Source organism: Sciurus vulgaris (genome assembly GCF_902686455.1).
Source record: "Sciurus vulgaris genome assembly, chromosome: 11".
In the NCBI taxonomy this organism is placed as follows: Eukaryota; Metazoa; Chordata; class Mammalia; order Rodentia; family Sciuridae; genus Sciurus; species Sciurus vulgaris.
Window position 1 is genome coordinate 14,763,263 of NC_136472.1, and position 20,506 is coordinate 14,783,768.

Genomic DNA, 20,506 nt, shown 5'->3' on the forward strand with positions numbered 1-20,506 from the left:
AAAAAAAAATTTAAAAAATGGGGCTGGAGATGTGGCTCAGTGGTTAAGCTGCCAAGCTGCCTCTGGGTCAATCCCTGGTACCAAAACACAAAGAAACTACAATAATAATAATAATAATAGTAATAATAATAATAATAATAATAATTTGAAAGAGACTACAGATTGGAGAAGGGCCTAGTGAGATATTTTGAGGAGGGGAGAGGTGTTCACACTGGCATTTACTCTCGCTGCCACGTCCCTAACATGTCCCTCTGCCTACGTTCAACGAATCTACATTCTCACAGAGCTAGATTGAGTGAGTTTCTCTTCCTTATCATCAAAGAGCCTGAACTAGCTCAAACGAGCCTATGAGATAACAGAAATGAAAGCACTTGGTGCAATGTCAGCTGCTAAGGAAGCATCAGGCAGTCTGACTGCATTCATTTTGCAATTTTCTAAGCACTGTCTCAGTTTATAATGTGACACCAAAGTGAGATATCTGTAAGGGAAAACAGGAAGTTATGACCCCCAGCTTTAGGACAGTCCTCCTTGGCTTGGGACAGTGCTGTCATGGCCAGCGGGTGCAGCCCAGCAGCAGAGGCTCTGGGAAGTGTCCTGGCCGGCTGCAATGATTTGGGTAGTTCTCTAGGAGCTGGAACCTTAGGAGGCTGTTCAGCCTGAAGGAAGAGCAGGGAGGGATCCAGGCTTACAAGGAGCTGCAGAGGAAGCCAGATCAATGCCCATGTAGGCCACTTGTTTCACTTTTCTAAGCTGTTTTCTCTATAAAAATGGGAAAGATTGATAGCACCCACCTCAAAAGGGTTGCTCTGACAATTAACAAGCTCCTGGATGTACAGCCCTTCAGCACCTTGCCAGATAAGGACGCAATATGTGCTATTAATAATAGCAGGAAGAGTGGGAAAGTGTAAAATCCTGTCACTTCCAATCAGACCCTGAGCGAGGCAATTGAGTTCACTTAAGCAGGAAAATTTTAATAGACTGCAAAAGTAGGACAAGGGTTTGAGGAAATGGATCATGTAACAGCCCAAAGCCAAGGTGCCAGCCCTTCCCACCCACTGTCCTGCTTCTCTTGCAAAAATTAATAATTGTTTTTTTTCCCTACTGGTATTGAGCCCAGGGTGTGCTCCCCTGATCTACATCCCCAGCCTTTTTTATTTTCTATTTTGAGACAGGGTCTCACTGAGTTTCTGAGGGTCCTGCTAAGTTGCTGAGGCTGGCCTTGAACTTGTGATCCTCCTGCCTCAGCTTCCCAGATCGCTGGGATTTATAAGCCAGAAGGACCAGCACAGAGCTGAGCCAGGGTCCTTTAGTGCCAGGAAGGTAGTGTATTAACCCCTTGGCCGCTGGGTTGTGGCAGGTAGGAAGGGGTTCCTGAAGGAGATTCAAGTGGCCAGAGGGTCTGGAGAATCTAGTTGGATACAAGACCCTGGCTACTTCCCAACTCTCGTGGACACTTTCGAGGACATACCTGCTGAAAATTGGCTGTGGACATTCTTGCCCCATTATGAAGATGAGAAAACAGGTTCCACATGACCACATAACCAGCAAGTGACATTGCTAGGCAGTGAATCCGTCTGTTTTCCTTCTGACCCTAAAGTGATCTTTCTCTTCTACCTTTTTTTTGTGCCATACCTGACATTTTTGTTTCTATACTTTTGCACAGCATATTTCTACTTCCCAGCGTTTTTCCATCTGATCCGTGCATAATCTACTTTAGTGTAACCATCAAAATTGACCATCTAGACCCACTTAGATACAGAAAGCCAGGCACAAAGCCTTCGCCGTCCGTGGGTGGGAGCCAGGGCTTCGTGCTTGGTGTCCCCTCAGATGAAGAGGCTGGTACCTTTCCTGGCTTGTTTTTTGGTGGTCTTGCGGCTTGTGTTGGAAACTCCGGGAATGGACTTTATCTCGCTCTTGCTGACGGGAGGTGGGTGCAGGACCAGCTTTGGTGGTCTGGTGAGACACACAGGCAATCCAGCTGCACTCATGAGGATCCCAGTGATTCCTGGAAGGGGCAGGGCACGGTGAGGAAGGACTGAAGAATGAGCTCCACAGTCCCCAGATTCCTCTCTCCCCATCAGCAGACTCCTCCTCTCCAGCGGAGAGTTCCCATGACTCATGGATTCTCTAGCCTGCTTGGCGCTCAGCAATCGACTCTCTCCCAAACCCTTCCTGCCCTTCCATTACAACTCCTAAAATCCCTTTTTGCCTCCGTTAACATCCAAATTGTCTCCTTTGTGCAGATGTTCACCACTTGTTCCATTACTCTGATTTTTCTACCCAAGCAAGTACAGCCCAAGGTAGCTCTTACCTGCCAGGGCAGGGTTGACGGGACTGGATCCATTCAAGTTTTTCACTGGGACGGTGGGGACCCTGCGGAAGGAAAGAGCAGATACATTATGGTTTTGACAAGTGGGACCACATGGACCAGTGTTGAACCCTATTAAGGGTGCAGGAAGTTCTTAACGTGGCAGGTGAGGTGCTGTTCCCTTCAAAACCCAAGTCACTCCTCCATCCGGAACCTTGAAACTCAGAATGGCTAGGGTCAAGGTCAAAGTCCCAGCAAAGCTTCCACAGCCCAGCGTGATTTGCCAGCACCCTCTGCTCTGTTCCTCTCTGGCTTCCTTTCATCACATGCTCTTTACTCTGCTCTTGCTGCTTCTCCTACATGCCAGAGAAAACAGCATGTGCCTCAGAGCCTTAGCACATGCTGTTCCACTTGGCTGAAGTGCTATTCCACCAAGTGACTGCCTAGCTCCCTCCTCCACTTCTACAGTCTTGGCTCAAATCTTACCTTCTTAGAGCAATTCCTGAACCAGTCTTATTTCATACTGTTTCTCAGTCCTCCATCCCACCCTGGGACTACCAAACCTTCTTATCCTACTTTATTTCTTTATTTTTTTTCCTCATGGAACTTATGATCTTTTACAATAAGTTGTTGCTTCTCAGCTTCTTTCCAGAATATAAGCAAATAGCTTTGTTTTGTTCAGTGACTGGCATCAGCTGGCATTTGATCAATATGTGTTGAAGGCATGAAAAGATAAAGAAGCAGGTTCAGATCTAAGGCCACAAAAGAGCCGCCCCAGATGCCTTTAAACAGGTGGAGAGCTCTGGGCCGGGATCAGAACCTCCACCTGCGGAGCACACGAAACTCCATTTTTTCCAAAGCTCCTTGAGAGGATGCAGATGGCGCCAGCCCTGGGCCCAACTTTTGGAAACCACTGTTTGAACAGCTGTTGCTTCTTTTCCCCAAGACGTAAACATCAGGCACAGCCTCCTCCCTTTCTGTCCTTCTCCCCAGCAACACAGGCCAGGCTGCAGAAGAGATGGCACAGCTGCCTGGGACAGACCCGGCCGCCCACAGTGCTGACTAGGAAAACATGGGACGCGTGGGGCTGGGGCTTGCGCCATCTCCTCTGCCACCCACGCCCCACAGCTGGCTTGCAGAGGCCGATGGACCTGGCCAGTTGCCTCCAGGAGCAACACAGCCTGAGAAACCAGCAGCTCTGCTACAGGGTAGGACCATGCTGGGCCAGTGGAAGGAGAAGGGAGTATTTATTTACGCATTTGAAAAGCACTTCTTGTGCCCTACTTTGTGCTCGATACTCGCTCCGTGCTGGGGACACGCAGTGAACAGAGTGGCTTCCTCTATGTGTCATGATCACTGACGTGCCCAGAGCCTCCACTCCCTGCAGATCTCACTGCTCACAATGTACAAACCCACCCAGCCTCTACCACAACCTAGGCAACAGGCCTGTGGTTGACCCCGTCCCACAGGCAGGGAAGCTGAGGGGCACAGAGGAGCAAAGGTGACCAAGGCCACTCAGTAAGCAACCAAACCAATCACACCCCAACATCTGGCTCCAGGGCCATTCACTACTATGCTGAGCTCGAACGTCATCCCCAACACACCCCGAGCACCCCATGCTGCAGACAGAACCCGAAGCCCAGAGAGGGTGACAAGGAAACCCAGCACTAGGTGGGGAAGTAAGGAGCAGGAATAGGAGTGCAGGTGGGGCTTTCACGGCTATTCAGAGCCTGCCTGGGCCACTGTTCCCTCTGCACAAGAGCAGAGCAGGGAGGATGCGAGAATGTCTGGGTCTCAACAAGCCACCAAAAGATACTTCCTTTACAAACTCCCCTGGGCACAACAAACCGGGATGTAGAGAGGAGAAAGCTGAATTTAAAACAAGCGACAATAAACCAGGAAGAGGGGAACGGATGTGATTCTGGGCTCCATGGCCTGCCCCTCAGGGTCAGATGTGGCATGATGGAAAAGCAGCCGAGAGAGTTGCGCTCCAGTCCCAACCCTGCCAACGGTTCCTCACAAAGTCAGTCAATGTTGCTGTCTCTCTCCATGTCCTCATCTGTAGAACAGCCAGGGTCTTGGTTTAGAGGACGCCTTCCTGCCAGCTCCCTGCCTCCCCGCCAGGACCTAAGAAGGTGGCAGCCTTAGCCTTGGGCCCCCTCCCGGGGCAGAAGAGCCACTTCCTGAGAACTGTTCCTCTGCTCCCCACCAGAGGGCAGTGCCTGCCACCCAAACCTGCACCTGTCTTTCCTCTGGCCATCTCCAAGTCCCCCACTCCAGCTGATAAGTAGCCGTGATCTGGGTGACAAAAGCCACCTTTGTTCCCACAAACTGGACTGGCAGGTTTCCACACCCAATCTGGTCCACCAGGAAATACTCCAACCCCCGAGAGCAGCCTGAGAACTGTGGGGGTGGGGCAGAAGTTCTGGAGAAAGGAAGGGGAGGGCCTGCAGGTGGGACATGAGGGACACACAGGACACGGTGGGGCCAACAGGTGGGAGAGGAGCCTGTCCTTGTGTCCTTGAGTGTCAGGAAAGGGGAGACATGGTGGGAGGGCTCGTTCTAGGCTCGGGCAGCAGTGGGGCCCAGTGGGGTGGGGGATATCTGCTTAGGGAACAGAGCAGAATGCCAAGGAGTCCTGCGCTGGGCTCCGGGAAGCTCGTCTTTACCCAGCTCAGCTCTGATTTGCTCCGTGCCTTCAGTAGAGCTTCCTCGCCTTTGTGCGGTCCCTGAACACATTCCAGTTACCCCAGCTGTAAATAGGGCACCCCAAATGCCTGCCCCCGCCCCGGGGTCCCTGTGAGGATTCCGGATCTAGGTCAAATACTTTGCAAACAGCTGAGCCCTATGCAAATTTGGGTGGCTGTTTACGCTTTTCCTTTCCAACTGTCAAAGGACCATATTGGGCTCAGTGCTGCCATTTCCTGCTCTAATTACCAGTTTTCCCAGATTCTTGAGGACGGGGGTATCAAGTGTAAAGGTGCAGAGTTGAACCCTGGGCAGTACTGAGGGTTGTTTAGTTGGCAACACCTGATCTCCCCACCCCCATGGTTCCTGATTAAAAGGAAGACCTTGGAGAACAGCCAGTGGCGTCCACCCTGTTGGGCCCCCAGCCACGCAAGCCTGGGCCTTCCTTCTATCAAACAGCAGCCCGCGGTAGACATGCTGGTCACATCCTCCAGACAACACTCAGCCCCGGTCTCTGGGCTAACCACTTGTTGGCCGATCACCAACGAGACCCCTCCCATTCCGTTGGGCCAGTTCCCGGTTATGGAGGGTCCAAGTTTTAATTTCCACTGATAAAATATAAAACCAAGAAGAGACAAGTGTTTGACAAGATGGCAGGGAGCGGGGCGGAGGGAGGGAACCTGCAGACCCACGGTGAAAGGCAGTTTTTCTGAGTTATGCGCCAACCCAGGAATCCTCAGGCAGGACAATGGTCTTGTCTCTAAGGCAACTGCAGCCTCCTGGAGAGAGAAGCCCAGACTCTGGAGGAGAGGGCCAGAGGGGTGGCCCCGCCTGCCACCGCACAGCCCCTCACCCTTTAGAAACCCCCTGCTTGTGTCTCTGAATAATTCACAGAATCTTTTGTCCCCCCCAACCCCTCTCCTCATCCACTTCTCCCGCCCTCCCTAGTCTCCCTTTTTTCCGTGGGAAACTTGCTTGACGAGGTCATGGGCAGAAAGAAGAGGGGGCGGGGCCCCACGACAGAAGGTGGATGGCAATCCCAGACAAAGGGAATAAACACGCTAATTAAATGACCAAGAAAGGCAGGACCAGAGGAAGGCAGTGGGGTGAGAGAGGTGGTAAGAGGTGAAAAGGAAAGTGCTGGAATATAGAGGGGAGTAGGCAGGGGCCTCCCTTGTTGGGAAAATAGAACAGAATGAAAAACAACTCATCTCTATAGCCCTGTGGAAACTGCGTGGTCCGGACTCCACTCCGTTCTCCAGGTGGGATAGGAGTGGCAGGCAGAGGGAATAAAGACTCCACATAGGGTGCTGCTGACTCCCTCATCAAGATTCAAAGCAACCGGGGGTCCTCTCCCTCAGTGAAGGCCTGAGGCCACTTGGCACTTGTCAACAGTGCCAGAGAGGAGGCGTGACAGACCTGCTCAGCTTTGACTTGATTTCAACGACTCCGTAGCATGTAGTCGATAGATACCTGCTAGTCATAATGATAGCAGCTGACAATGACTGAACTCTTGGCATGCGTCAAACATTGTGCTGAGTCTGCACAATGAATGTCTCGATGGACCCTCCGGAGAACCCTGGGAGGAGGGTACTATTACCATCCCATTTTACAGATAAGAACACTGAAGACAGAGGATGCAAAACTTGCCCCAGGTAGCACAACTAGGAAGCCAGGCTCAAGCCCCAGCAGTCAGAGTTTGGAGGCCATCTTCTTATCCAGCATAGGAGCCTCCCGTGTGAGCCAGTGATCACCCTGGAGCTCAGTTGGAGGAGCCCAGGATGCTGCTGCAGGACAGCATGGAGACACCAAACAGTGGTGTGGTTTTGGTGTTCATTTCCCTCTCCAGATAGTTCCATCAGCTAAGAGGACGTCATGAAAATCTGTATCTGACTTGTATTTTGCCAGCTCAGAATTGCTTTGCCTTCGATGAGGAGCTGGCTTTACCCAAAACCACAGCGCACCAGAGGCGGAATCCTGGGTTCCAAACCCTCCGTGTAACACACAAGCTGTGTGGACCTCCTGGAGAGTTCATTCTAAGCTAAGTACCTGTGCCTAACATTTGTATTGGAGTAAAACAATGGGATAGAGAGGGAGATTTTCACCATGACTCCACAGCAGGTAAGGCAAGTCCAGTGTCAAACAATGATACCGGACCTTGCAAAATTCTGTGGCTTAACCCAAGTGGCAGAGGCAGGAGTAGAGGCCAGGCCTCCAAATCCCAGCCTGGTCCTCCAGGCACTCCACAGTGTATGCTCCCGCCAAGCCTCTTGTGTGCAGAGTCCAGTGGAGTATTGATGGTGCCTCCTCAGGGCAGCCTGGACTTTCAGACTCGGGTAACCAGTGCAATCCTAAAACGATCCTGACCATCTGGAGCTCAGGGCCGGCTGGCAGGGCCAGGTCTGTCTGGAGAAAGGGAAGACTGGGTGGGTGTGGGAGGCTGACAAGAAACCAGGGGCTGGCAGGCAAAGGCAGCAGATGTTGCCCATGGACTTGGGTTGCTCCCATTTTATGATCAGAAAGATCAAGAACATTAAAAAAAAAAAAAAAATCCATCCTAACAACATCCTATAACATCATCACATTGTCGCTGGAATAGTGAGACAATGAACAGCAAGGAAAATATCCTCATTTGGCACCTTCTGTATGCCGGCCCTGTGGTACATGCTTAGCGGGAAAGTAGCACTGCAAAGTCAGAATCTGGGCTCTGGCCTCAAGTTTGCTAAAGTTTGAATCTCATACCCTACCAAGGGTTAGCTATGTGCTCTTGAGCGAGTGAACTTCTCTTCATCTGTAAAAAGGGATAATGTTGCCGATCTCATAGAGTTGTTGTAAGGATTAAATGAGATGAGAAAACCCCCAAACCAAAACATAGTGGGAGCTCAATTCCTGTTGCTCATTATGACTCGGTATAATCTTCTTTAATCCTCACCGCGACTTTAACATGCATAGGACTGCCAGCATTTACAGCCGAGGAAGTTAGGGCTCGGGGAGGGATCGTACCCCAAATCACAAGCAAAGGAAAGGCCAAGTCTCACCTAGAATCCAGATTTGTTGGAACCCAAACTACAAACCCTCCTTCCCCCTACTATGGGCCCTTCCACCTGCAGCCCAGGCCAGCACAAGATGACCAGGAGCTAAGGTCTTGCCTCTTACTCTGACCCAGAAGGCCAGTGACAGGTTCTGCCTGAGGTGAACAAACGCCCTGGGGCAGCCATGGAAGCACCTACCCCGAGGCGATCAGCACCCGAGACTGGGCGATGGCGAGTCGCTGTAGGTTGGTTCGATTCAAGGTGGCCAGGGCCACCCGCCCGGTCTTGCTGCTGGCTCCTGGGGGGCTGGCGGGAGAGCCTGCAGTTGCCCCCACCGGCGTGCTGGAGGCTTGTCGCCGGATCGTCTGCGATGGGGCAGTCTTCACCGGGCCTCGGATGGTGCTGGTGCCGTCCAGGGGCTTGGCCCCAGGGCCTGGAGGCGGGGGCAGCTTGACCACTCCGGAGGGGGGCACGTTCTTGCGGGTCGCGGGGGGCTGCAGGGGCCCGGCGCTCCCGTTGACCACGGCGGCCTTGACGCTCATCACCAGGACGCACTGTGGACAGGAGCAGGGTGGTGCCGGGGGCGAGGCGGCCGACCCGGGGCTGGCTGGCCAGGACTGAGTCTTCGGCAGCGTGCCAGTGACCATGGGGTAGATGAGGTCGAGCCGGCGGCGCACTCGGCGCTGGCGCTGGGTCTGCCGGTTGATCTGGCCCATGGTGCTGAAGTCGATGACGTAGCTGAAGCCGATGGACGTGAGGTCGATCCAGGGGTGCTGCTTCTCGTAGGCCTGCTGGATGGTGATGCCCACCTCCATGTCGTAGGGCGTCCACGAACCGTTGTCATTCTCCCACTCCCACACCACGCCCTTCCCGGGGGCCGAGGACGGGTCGTAGTAGTTGCGGCGAACTGGGCGGAGGGTCCCTGCCAGAGGAGGACAGAGAACTCAGGGTCAGCATGGATCACACCCAATCACATTAGCGAGCAAACGTCCAAGAGTCCTGTGTGCCCTGCGCCACTTCAAGGTGACAGCTTTGAAGGAGATTCCTTCCTGCCTTTAAGGGATCTGCTATCAAAGCGTGGGGTGGCGGGGGCAGGTCAAGCAACACCAAGGAGACAGCACAGGATGTCACCACCTGGATGGATCCGCAGCCGAATTAATTCACTTAAGGAATGTGGCTCCTTGGTAGCAATGTGGCAAGGTTCTGGGCTCAATTTTACTTTTTAAATAAAAATTTTAAAGAATTCATTTAGTAGCAGATATAAAACCCCTCCGCCAATTCTTCTCCCCTGAGACAGGAGAACTCCTTTCTCTCCTTTTTGTAAAAAAATAAGTAGGACTTATGTATTTCTTGGGTAAGCATATATTTGTGCAAGCCAGATACTGGATTTCACATTGCGTATAGGAATATAAAGTACTTGATACACAGTAGGTCCTCTTAACTATCATGTGCTTTCTCCTGTGTTCCTCTGAATGCCCTGCCACAGGACTATGCCGCAAAAGAACACAGGGCACCTACAGAACAGAGGGACAACTTTGCTTCCACCCAGGAGGGCTGCTCAGAGGCAGGGGTGATGGAGTTGGCAATGTTTCTTTATAGGTGAAGTTTTAAAAGAGAAAAAAAAAAAAAAAAAAGTGTGTTACTGTGAGAAAACTCTTACATATTTCCCAGCACTAAATCTCATATCGACAAAAATAACATTCTCCATGGTCATGAGGATAATTTTATAATTATCTAAGGAAGGTCTTTGTTTCAAAAACATCAAACCCTCCTAAGGATAGGATCTTAATTTTGACAGTCTCATGGTGGGGCAGGGAAGAGGTCAGGGTCGTTACAGGGCAACAGTATCGCAGAAACAAACCAGCAGGAGTGGGAGGGCACCAGGCCTGTAAGGGAACTATTGTCCTTTTCTCCACTACCCACCCCAATCCTAAATCCAGATCCATTCCAACCAGGGCTCATTTCATGGTATCAACGTCAAGGCTAAAGATGCCTGTCTCTAGGCAGGGTGAGGAGGCTGGGGAGAACTCCAAAGATGCTGGAATGTCTGCATCTGTCAGCTTAAGCTCTATCCATCAAAGTGGTGGGAAAAGGCTCCCCTTGCTGGCCTCTGACCCACTCCCTCCTCCAACCCAGAGGGAGACACCAAGAATGGGGACAGAATCCCATTCAAGGGGGGAAGAAAAGGAACAATGACCATTCAGGCTTTTGCCAGGGTCATAACCTGCCCCCCACCCCATCTCCAAGCCCCTTAATGACCCAAAACATCAACATTCAGAGGCACCAGGGAGAAGCAGAACAATCCCCTATTCAGTACCAGGGCCTCTGCTGGGAGACCTAGGGACATCAGGATGGAGTGGGAGTTCCTTCATTAGCCTCCATTTCCTTCCTAATAACCAACTTGCTGAGGAACAAAGAGTGTGGCTTTGGGTACAACAGAAGAGATTCTTCCATGTGTCTGATAAACCTCAGCTTCCTCATCCAATTGGGTCCTGGGCAGCTATGTCAACAGGTGGATGTGAGGATAAAATGAAGAAATGAATACAAAACTCCCAAACATCAAGAACTCAATAAAAGGGAGATTATTATTATTATTTGTTTTCTGTTGTATGTCCAAGCAGGATGGAAGTTATGGGGAAACTTTAGTTCAGGGGCTGCAGTGTGCCTGTGTGTGTGTGTGTGTGTGTGTGTGTGTGTGTGTGTGTGTTAGAGAGAGAGAGCAAGATTTTCTATATAGCTCATATTTTCATATTTGCAATCTTTATTACTTAGAAAGCACCTCACATATGCCAGTCCATATAATTTTCATGGCAATCATACAAAGCACCTTTTGCAGATGAGGAAATCAAGTTTTTGAAGTTTATGTGGCACTATTTTAAAGTCTCTCCAGGGGAGTAATGCAGTTGGTCAATTCTCCTGAATGTGCTTAATTTTTTTTTTTTTTCTTTTTTCTTTTTTTTACAATAGTGTTGTCCTAGAGATGCCTGAGATTTGTACCAGGACTTCTGGAGACTATGCTAGGGTTCTATTACATATTTTTCCAAGTTTATCTTCCTCCATCCCTGTATTTTCCTCTACTCCTGCCAAGTAGAGGCTGCTTTTTATCCTCTTGCATTCCCTCAGGGTTTTCTGATTCCCTACCCCACCGTCCATCAGGTCCCTACTATTGAAATTTCCTCTTTTGCCATTTTTATCTACTGAAATCCTCTTTATCCTTCAGGTCCTATGTCACTTGCCAACCAATTCTTGGAACAGTCTCCCATCCTCGGCTCCACCCTCAAGGAGTCCGAGGTGCAGATCTTGCCGCCTGCTGAGCACGGGGGTCTTCACATTTTACATAGGTGCCCTGAGTTGGAGTGGGCACACTGCTGTGCAGCTCTCTGCATCCCAGGGCCTAAGCCAGTGTCGGAGTTACGAGGGCTCCACAAACTGCAGTGACTGACTGAAAACCCTGTGTACAATGACATTTAGTCATCCATCACATATTGCTGAGCACCCATTCGTTGCTATGGAGAATGCAAAGATTCAAGTATTCTTCAAGTAGTGCATAGCCTAAGACAGCATTAGAAGACAAATGTGCAAAACATGCCACATTAAGGATGCCAACCAAATGTCTAGTGGCAGGAATCAAACCATATCCCTTCTCTGCTTAAATCTCTTCTGTAGGTTCTCCTTAGGTAGGGTCCAAAATCCCCACCACCAGTCTCTGCTCACACCCTAATCTATTCTGTTCACATTTCCTTGCACGGACCTTCAATCTCTCCCATTGCTATGCTGCTCTGATTCTGGCCTCTTTACAATGCTGGGTTCTCCCTTGTGATAGTCTGGCATTTTCTTTATTGCTCATCCTTCAGATTAAAGATTATTTGCTCTGAGGAATTCACTCTGGGCTTCCCTGAACAGGTCAAATTCCTGTTCCTTTAAAAAAAAAAATATATATATATATATAAATATTTATATTATATTATATTTATATATATTATTAACTCATTTACACATATATTTGTTGCTAGTTTGATGAATATCTGTCTCCCTCCCTCAAGTTCCAATCTGTGATAGTGGGCATCGAGGTGTTGGCTCCTATATCTATCTCACATGCCTGGCATGTCCCAAGGGTTCAATATATATTGACCGGATAAATGAGGTAATGATGGTTTGGAAAACATTTGAAGAAGTGGATGACAAGTGGCATAGAACTTGAATGATAAGGAGAATTTTAATAGGCAAAAATGGATTTCAGTAGAAGGGACCTTATCAATAGTCGTGGGGAGGGGAAGGTGATAAAGAATTCTGAGGAAACAGAAGGACACAGAAGAAGATAATCCTGGACACCAGGCAGAGCCAGGGCACAGGAAGTCTGGCTCATAAAGCTGTGATGGATTTAATTTGTAGGCAATGAGGAGTCAAGTTTGTTAATCAGAAGTGGAAAGACCAGAGCTGCTCTATTAATTAGTTCCAGGTGAGTGGAGGGGTGTTGCGAAAATGAAAAAGAGGTGACAGACTGAAAAGACTCTACACAGACAAAATGGGTAGGAGTTGACCATGTAGCTGAATGTTTTCCAAGTGAGGTTCCAAGACTTTCTAATCCCCAGGTGTCCAGATCAGCAATGCCCTGAAGACCTAAAGGGCAATATCACCTGTGCCTGGACCTGGGCATCTCACTTTTCATCATGCACACTCAAGTTTCAACTGCAGGTCACAAGGCTTGCATGGTTATGTATATTAGGTGCCCGAAAGACTGAAAAATAGAATGAACCCAAGAATCCCGAGGTTCTGACTATGACAAAGTAGCAAATGGTGGTGTCATTAACCAGTAGAGGGAGGTCAAGAAGAGCTCGTTTCTGCAGAAAAAGTTACAGAGTTCAGGTGCTCCTTAGAGGACATTAGAGGATAGTCAGAGAGAATCAACAACCTCAGAACCAAAGACTTGAGACAAGAGACATGGTAGAATTTCATCCATGATTATTTCAGAGACTACCCCATTTGAAATACACTAGCCTTGAGCTTTTCTAGAAACGGGGCGGTAAATTAGATAGTCTGAAGAAGTTCCACCTTGTCCTATGTACAGTCAACCAAGTAAAAGACCTCTAATCAGATAGGAATAGAGAATGTTCATAAACGAAGGAAGAAGAAAAGGAAAGAAAATCAGCCCCGCCCAGCCACTGAGACACCAGCATCCCAAAGCATCCAAGATGTTTTGGCTCCCAGGAAATAGGAGGCAATGCCTTCCAGGCACGACCTGACGTGTCTAGGGCATGTCGCGCACATCTATGCAAGTGATTCACTGCTGATAGAGCAGGCACTTTAGGTGTCTCTTACCAGCACTGCCTCACCCTCTCCAGAATGTTCCATGAGGATCAAGTCTTGGACATTCCATTACTGCTGTATCTTGTGCACCTGGAACAGTGCTTATACAAAGTAATTGATCCATAACCGTTCACGGGAGGAAGGAGTAGGGCCTGGGGCACTTGATTCAGAATCTAAGCTCTTACACTGCCTAACCCCTTGAGAAACTGAAACTCTTTCAACCCGTTTCCTTTCCCCTAAATTGGGAAGAGCAGTGCTTATGAGATTGCTGTGAGGATTGGAAGAGGTGGTGTGGGCAGCATGCCAGGCACAATGTCCACACATGGTGCATCCTCCCTACTGTAGTGACCACATGGTCACCCTGATGTCTGCCTCCTTCACTTCATTGCTCACCCTAGGGAGGGAGTATGGGGCAGGGAATCTAAAAAAAAAAAAAATCAGCCTCTGTCAAATTCTGTAATCAAATCCATGCCCTCTGTCTGACCCCTCTCACCATATTAAAGACCAAAAATGCACAGAAAACTTTGAACTAGAAAAAATCCTCCCTTGAACCATGCCACATCCTGTTAGCCCCATTCACCTGCCAACCTGCATGTAGGAGGGAAAGAAGGTCTTCAGGCTGCTTTTCACTACAGAGGAAAAGGAGATGTGAGCAGTCAGGAGACTTGCTCGAGGTCACACAGTAAGCAGTGTGACCCTGAGTCATGTCTCCTCACTCCCAGCCTGGGTTTTTCTCACGTTGCTGCTAGGACCCTGGAGATGACAACCTGGTGTGCTAGGGCAGAGAGGGAAAAGTGACAGTGAAGTGAAGCTCTCCATCACATCCTACAAGAGAAAAATGGCAGCCCAGTCAAGGTAAATTACTTCCGGTGGAGAGGACTTCACAAAGGCTTTCAGAAGCAGCCAAGAACAGTCCTCTCTATCTCACTCCATCTCTTCCCTTTTTCTAGATACTCCAGCCCAAAATGACTAGAGGAGACCAACCTAGAATGCAAATGAGCTCAAACCCTCAGAAGGTCTGGGGAAAAAGGGCCCAGGGCAAACTGGCCGGCAGAGGAGTGTCTCCAACCTCCCAGCCATCTCCCTGGAGACAGCTGGATGAGGTGAGGAGCCCAGCAGACTGGAGAGACTGGGCCTTGCTGAGCAGCCAGGCAAGCAACTGCTAAAAAGCCAATGTTCTCATGTCAGGAAAGGTCCCTATACAGAGGAGGCAACCAAAGAGAGAGAGAGAAAAGAGGACTTGCCTCCAGGCAGGGAACTTCCAGCTCTTTTGTTTATAGGGATGTTTCGGGTTCCCAGCTTTAAATTGTGGCTTGGGGATGGTGGGTAATTTAATTAAACATTGCCAGGGTTTGGCTGAGGTTGCCTGGGAGCTGGTGGCTTAAAGCTCCTACCCTATCATGGTCCCGTCAATGTGAGATATTGAAAGGACTTATGTGTGTGTTGGGGAAGGGAGACGGGGGGCGTTCAGAGCCCAGAGATTCTATTCTAACTTTGACAAACTCCCTGACAGACCCAGCATTCCTGGGACTCTAGCCCAGTGCCCTCAGCGCCCAGCACAGGACCTGGCACAGAGAGGTGTTCAGGAAGATTGACCATCTGACTGAATGAGTGGGTGAAACAAAAGCAGTATGAATAGAAGGCACACACGAGGCAGTCCGAAAATGATCCAGGGCTAGTTCTCTGCCACAGCGCTCACATTCAAGAGCCCCAGACTCTACCTAAACTGCCCGTCACCAGGCGGTAGTCAACCTGTCCTCGGGGCATAGTGATCTGTCCCTGAGAAGTAGCTTTCTCTCCATCCAGGTTTCTGTACAACTTCATTTGTGTCAAAAGCATCCTTTAGGGCACGAGCCCTCCTAGAACACAGATTAAACCTCTGCCCTTCCCAAAAGTGGCAGAGGGGCTGGTAGCTGTGAATCACCAGGGTGGTTCTCCGTGTGCTTCAGAGATTTAGTCTGAAATAGAAAAGCTAATCCCTGCTTTTATTTATTTTTGAGCAGGTCTGGAATCCCATCAGGTGGTCTCATGTTCCCCCCTCAAGAGCTCAGCTCCCCACTTGACAGCTATAATCCCTCCCCTCTCCTCAGTCTGAGGCCCTCACCTCCAACAGCCTCCTGACCCTTCTCTTCCTCCCTCTCAGCCGTATTTAATCCTCTTTCTCAATCTCCCCACATTCCTCCTGGTTCTCCCCTCCTCCCAGTCGGTCTCTCCCAGCTCCACCTCCCTCCCCTCCCCAACAAGGTTTAGGCCAGCCAGATGCTAACACTTCTGGAATCCTTTCCCCAGAAAACTTTCTTCAATCGACCAGTGTTTGCAGAGTCTTGGCAAAGAGATGGTTGGGAGTTATGACGAAAGATGGGGACACGAGGGAGGAAAGATACCCTTTTCCCATGACAATCCTAATTAGCACACAGGATGTGGGGGCTTTCCAAGGAAGCAGAGATGTCCTGCTCAGGCAGCTGTTCTCTGAGCTGCAGGGCCCTCCTCCTCATTTTCTCTACTCCCTCCCCACCACACCTGTTTCTCCAGGCTCCTTGGTTACACTCTTGGGAAAGCCCAGCCAGAATTCCAGAACCCACCCTCCCCCATCCCTGTCACTGAAGAGATTACTGTGGAGACACACACAGACTTGTCCCAGGTCATCAGTTAGGCCTGGATGCACTGGACCAAGTGAAGAGGCTTAGCTATGCCCTCTCCCTCCCTCCACTGACCCCCACCCTCAGCCTAACCTCCATTTCCCAGGAACCCTTCCTGGCTCTGAGCAGGAAAGGCTGGTCAGCTGGGAAGTAGGGCTGTGGTGGCCTTAATGGCAACTTGATTCTCATGGAAAGAGAGGAGTTTAGCACTCTGGGAGGCCAGGGTGTCCATCATAGGGTACTTAGAGTACGGTTTCAGTAAGAAGTCTAGGGACACTTTCTTCTTAGGAATGGGCCTCCTCCAGGGACAAAGGGAGAGGCTTCCCTGCCAGGCATTCCGGAGCCCCATCCCTCCCCCTCCTCTCCATCTGCTCTGGCCTGTTGCTTTGGTGCTTCCACTGTACCAGCATAGGTATTCCGGAATGCCATGGCATCCAGGGGTTCCAGCCCCTGGAATTCCCGCACTCCTTTCTCTCCTCCCAGGGAGGGCCCACAGGCTTCCCATACTAGACAGCAGCTGCAACCTCCGGGGGAATCCCTTCTTCCTACCCCAGTGCCCACACCCAGGACCCAGTGGAAGGAAGGCTTCCGACCCACACAGAAGGAGCAGAGGCAGTCAAGTTGGGGGGAGGGGATGTGTGGCAGGCCCGAGAGCCAGAGGCAAAGCGGGGTCAGCCAAGGGGTGCGAGTGGCTAGGATAGCTTATGGGCCTGGAAGGCCCCAGAATTTCTACACGGAAAGACTCAGGAGGACTAAGGACTGAAAAGGGGGCGTGCAGGGGGTTGGGTTCTTACTGGCTAGGCTGAAGCTAGTTTTGCGTAACCACTACTAATAATTAGTTGCACGGATGAGTTTGTGGTGATGATGGTGGGATCCTAAGAGGATAAAGGGGAATGAAGCACCAACACCTCTTGGTGGCACTACTGCACGAAGGTGCCACCGTGTGGGCTAAGGTGGGCGCACGAGGCGGGAGTTCCCGGTCAGACAGGGAGGTGGGCGGCTCACCCGTGTCTTGGCGGAACTGGTTCATGGACTGCAGATCGATGATGTAGGGCGCTAGACGGCTGTCCACCTGGCCCAGCACCACGCTGCCCCCGGCGCGGGGACCGGCACGGACCACCGCCTCGATGTGGTGGCTCACCGCCGGGCTGTAGGGACGCCAGCGGCCGTGCTCGTTCAGCCATTCCCAGACCACCACTGCCGAGGCCAGGAGCATGGCGAGCCCGGGGCTGCGGCGGCGGCGGCGGTGGCGGCGCTGCGCTGCCTGCCTCCCGGGCCCGGCGCGCCCGACCTCCTCCGCTTCCTCCTGCGCCGCCGCCTCCGGGCCTCGACCGCGCCCCCAGCCCCGCGCCCCAACGCCCCAGGCAGTCTCAGCTCCGGCCCATGGGATCTTCCCCAGCCGCGCATCCACCGGGGCCCGGAGACCGGGGCTGCCTGGCTGGGACCGCGCGCCGCCGCCGCCGCCGCCGCCGGGGTCCGCCGCTGCTGCCGCTGCTCTGTGAGACTGAGTCGCTTCATGCAAATGCCCGGCTCTCTGCAAACAAGCCCCCGCCTGGCAAAGCCACCCCGCGGGCGCGCGGCCCGAGCCCCGGCGGCCGCGAGCGGGGGCTGACCGCGACGCGAGGACAGAGTCCTCGCACCAGTTGCGCCTCAGGCTCTGCAGACGCCGGGGTGGGATCTCGCCTCACGACCGCGCTCGCTGTGGCACGCTCTGTTCTCCTCCCCTCCCTCCCCGCCCTTTCGCCGCACGAAATGCAGTCACAGGCGCGGGGAGAGCTCCCCCTCCCTGTGGCTCTGCTCAGTCGCTTCCAGAATGAATCGCCCCTCCCAAGCAGGGCACTAAGGCAAACTCGCGCCTGCAGGGGTTTCCCCAGTTCCTTGATGTCGACCAGCGACCCGCCATGACACGGCCCCGGCACCGCCACCGTCTCCCGGCAGCAACTTTGCAGCCTTGTTCCAAAAAAAAAGAAGCTTCCTTCTTTTCTTTTTCTTTCTTTTTTAACGCAGCACGATCAATTTCCGCAGCGCAAGATCTGAGGCAAGCGGAGTCTCCGGCTTGCGCACGCACTCACACACTCATGCTTGCACAGAAACGCACGCACACCCCCACGCCCTCCTAGCTCTGGCGAGTATTACCTCATTTTTGCTAGCATCCCTAGCTGTCCGTCAAGGATGAAGAAGCCACGCCTCCCCTGGCCACTCGAATCGGTGTCCTGGAGCTCCCACGCCCCCTGCTGGTTTCCAGCTGCGCGTGCCGGCCAAGCAACAAGTGCTGCACTGCTGAACTCCAACCTCTGAGACCGAGTCCGAAGGAATGCAAAAATTTGGTGACTTATGGAAATATACCGTCCAGGGGAAAGCAAATATGGTTTTCCGGGCTCATGTCGACATTGCTAGAGTCAAGAAGACAGATGCTAAATTGACTTTATCCTCTAGTATTTCTGACCAATATCATGAGGCAACAGGACAAACACAAGCCATACTTGGTTATTTTAATCCATGAGTTCGAGAACATGGATTGAAGTCATGATTACGCAGTGATCTTGTCTGAGAACATAAATTTTGTTTGACTGAGGCTGCAATCATAAAAACATGAATTCATTCTGTTACAATCCAACAGGATATGGAAAAATAAAAATAAATTATGTTAGGAAGTAAGATAATTTTTTGAAACATTTCTTTCTTCATGATGTCATATGCTCTTTTAATGTTTTAGAAGACAGGAAGAAAACAGTACCTGACCAGCAGAACCAGGAATTCCCAGGTAAAACAAACCTGACTTAGGTAACAGGGCTATTAGCAAATGTTGAATTGACTGTTTGAAAGAGATTGAGAAGCAAAATGAAACTGTCTCCTACCTATCTGTTTGCGGACTGATTCTTATATCTGGTCTTGTATCTGTCATGCTAAATATGGTGGTATACTATTTAGCAGGACTCAAATGCCTGGTAACACAGAGAGTATATGTAGCCTGATCAATTTGCAATTTGCAAGAGGGAGCAAATATATGGATGACTTCACATTAGTAATCAATTGTTGTAGAATATATGTATTTGGAAATATTTTATGTCAACAATAATTATATAATATGTATACTCTTCTTGGATTTTCCAAGACAATTCTAATTTCAAATATTCTACACCATAAACCCCTAAAAAGCTAAAAAAAAAAAATTTTTTTTTTGTACTGGGGATTGAACCCAGGGATGCTTAATCATGGAGCCATATCCCCAACCCTCATTATGTTTTTATTTTTGAGACAGGGTCTTGTTAGGTTGCTGAGGCTGGCTTTGAACTTGTGATCCTCCTGCCTCAACCTCCTGAGCCACTAGCATTACAGGTGTGTGCCACCCGGCCTGGAAGAAATTCTATTTTAGTATCAAAACAGTGTCTTCCAAATTGCCTTCTATAGCCATAAGTATCATAAGAACTGTTAACCAAATGACATGCCTAATTTGTAATCTGGACATATGGTAGCTATAACAAAACCTCGCTAATTGAGACTGATTGGAATGAAGCCAATTTCAAATTGTTCAGAGGTATAGTTTGATGAAACTTCAAAAAATGCTATCTTAACACCAAATGAAAAAGGGATTCTTTTCTTTTTCTGTGAACAAAAGTTTTCTTTTTCTAGCAACTCATTACTATATAATGAACTGCTCAGAAACTAGTGGCCGAAAACAGCAGCAAGCATTTATTTTGCATATGAATCTGCAATTTGAGGAAAGCATCTGAGGACAGCCAGTGTCTGCTTGCATACAGTATTAGCTCAAAGCAACTAAAAGGATGGCTGGAATCTTCTGGAGGTTTGCTCATTCGCTCTCCAGCAGGTAACTCAACTAGGGCTACCAGCTTACATCACCACGTGGCCTATCCACATTGCACATCTGCATCCTCACAACCAAAAGGTTGATTTCCAAAAGGTATGACCCAAGACAGAGTTGGGCAGAAATTTCATTGCCTTTTTAAATTGTATGTATTTTTTATGTTTTAAAAATGTATTTATTAAAAACAGCAATTTCTAGCCAAATAAATAAAGCATTTTAAATGAATTATTTGGAAATATGTACACTATATAAGTAAACCCTTGAAACTGTACAGATTTAAACAAATATTCATTTACCAAACAAGTTGGATCACTATCCCTTACTTAGATTCTATTTTTACTTAAAAATAGTAGATTCATTTGCAATTGCAAGAAATAAAACATCTTATTTACTTTCCTTCCCCTTGTTACTCAATGGTAACATCTTATAAAACTATTACTACTGATATTGACAGGGTCAAGAAACAGAACACTTGCATTGTTGCTCCTTTATTGATACAACAGGATCATTTCCTGCATTGTACAAAATACATTTTGTATACAATGTAGATTTTCATCACCACAAGGATCCTCAGGTTGCACTTTTATAGCCACACCCACTCTGTCCTCCCCATTCTGTCCTTGACCCCTGCTACCACTAATATGTTCTCTATATCTATGATTTTGTCATTCTAAAGAGGTTATGTAAATGGAATCATGAGCATTTA

At 49.8% G+C, this 20,506-nt stretch overlaps 1 protein-coding gene across 2 annotated transcripts in view; it reads right to left on the reverse strand.

Moving 5' to 3' along the window:
• The window catches only part of DTX4 (deltex E3 ubiquitin ligase 4), a 34,019-nt gene extending 16,364 nt beyond the window's left edge, over positions 1-17,655 (reverse strand). The window contains exons 1-4 of one of the 2 annotated variants that reach the window (XM_079102289.1): positions 16,980-17,655; positions 8,227-8,950; positions 2,312-2,373; positions 1,844-2,005 (exon numbers count right to left, since the gene is read on the reverse strand). In XM_079102289.1, coding sequence (XP_078958415.1) covers positions 1,844-2,005; positions 2,312-2,373; positions 8,227-8,950; positions 16,980-17,190 — 1,159 coding nt within the window. In that variant the 5' untranslated portion in view covers positions 17,191-17,655. The remainder of the gene's footprint in view (positions 1-1,843; positions 2,006-2,311; positions 2,374-8,226; positions 8,951-16,979) is intronic. The other variant, XM_079102288.1, reaches the window with a different exon arrangement.
• Between the last annotated feature and the right edge of the window lie 2,851 nt (positions 17,656-20,506).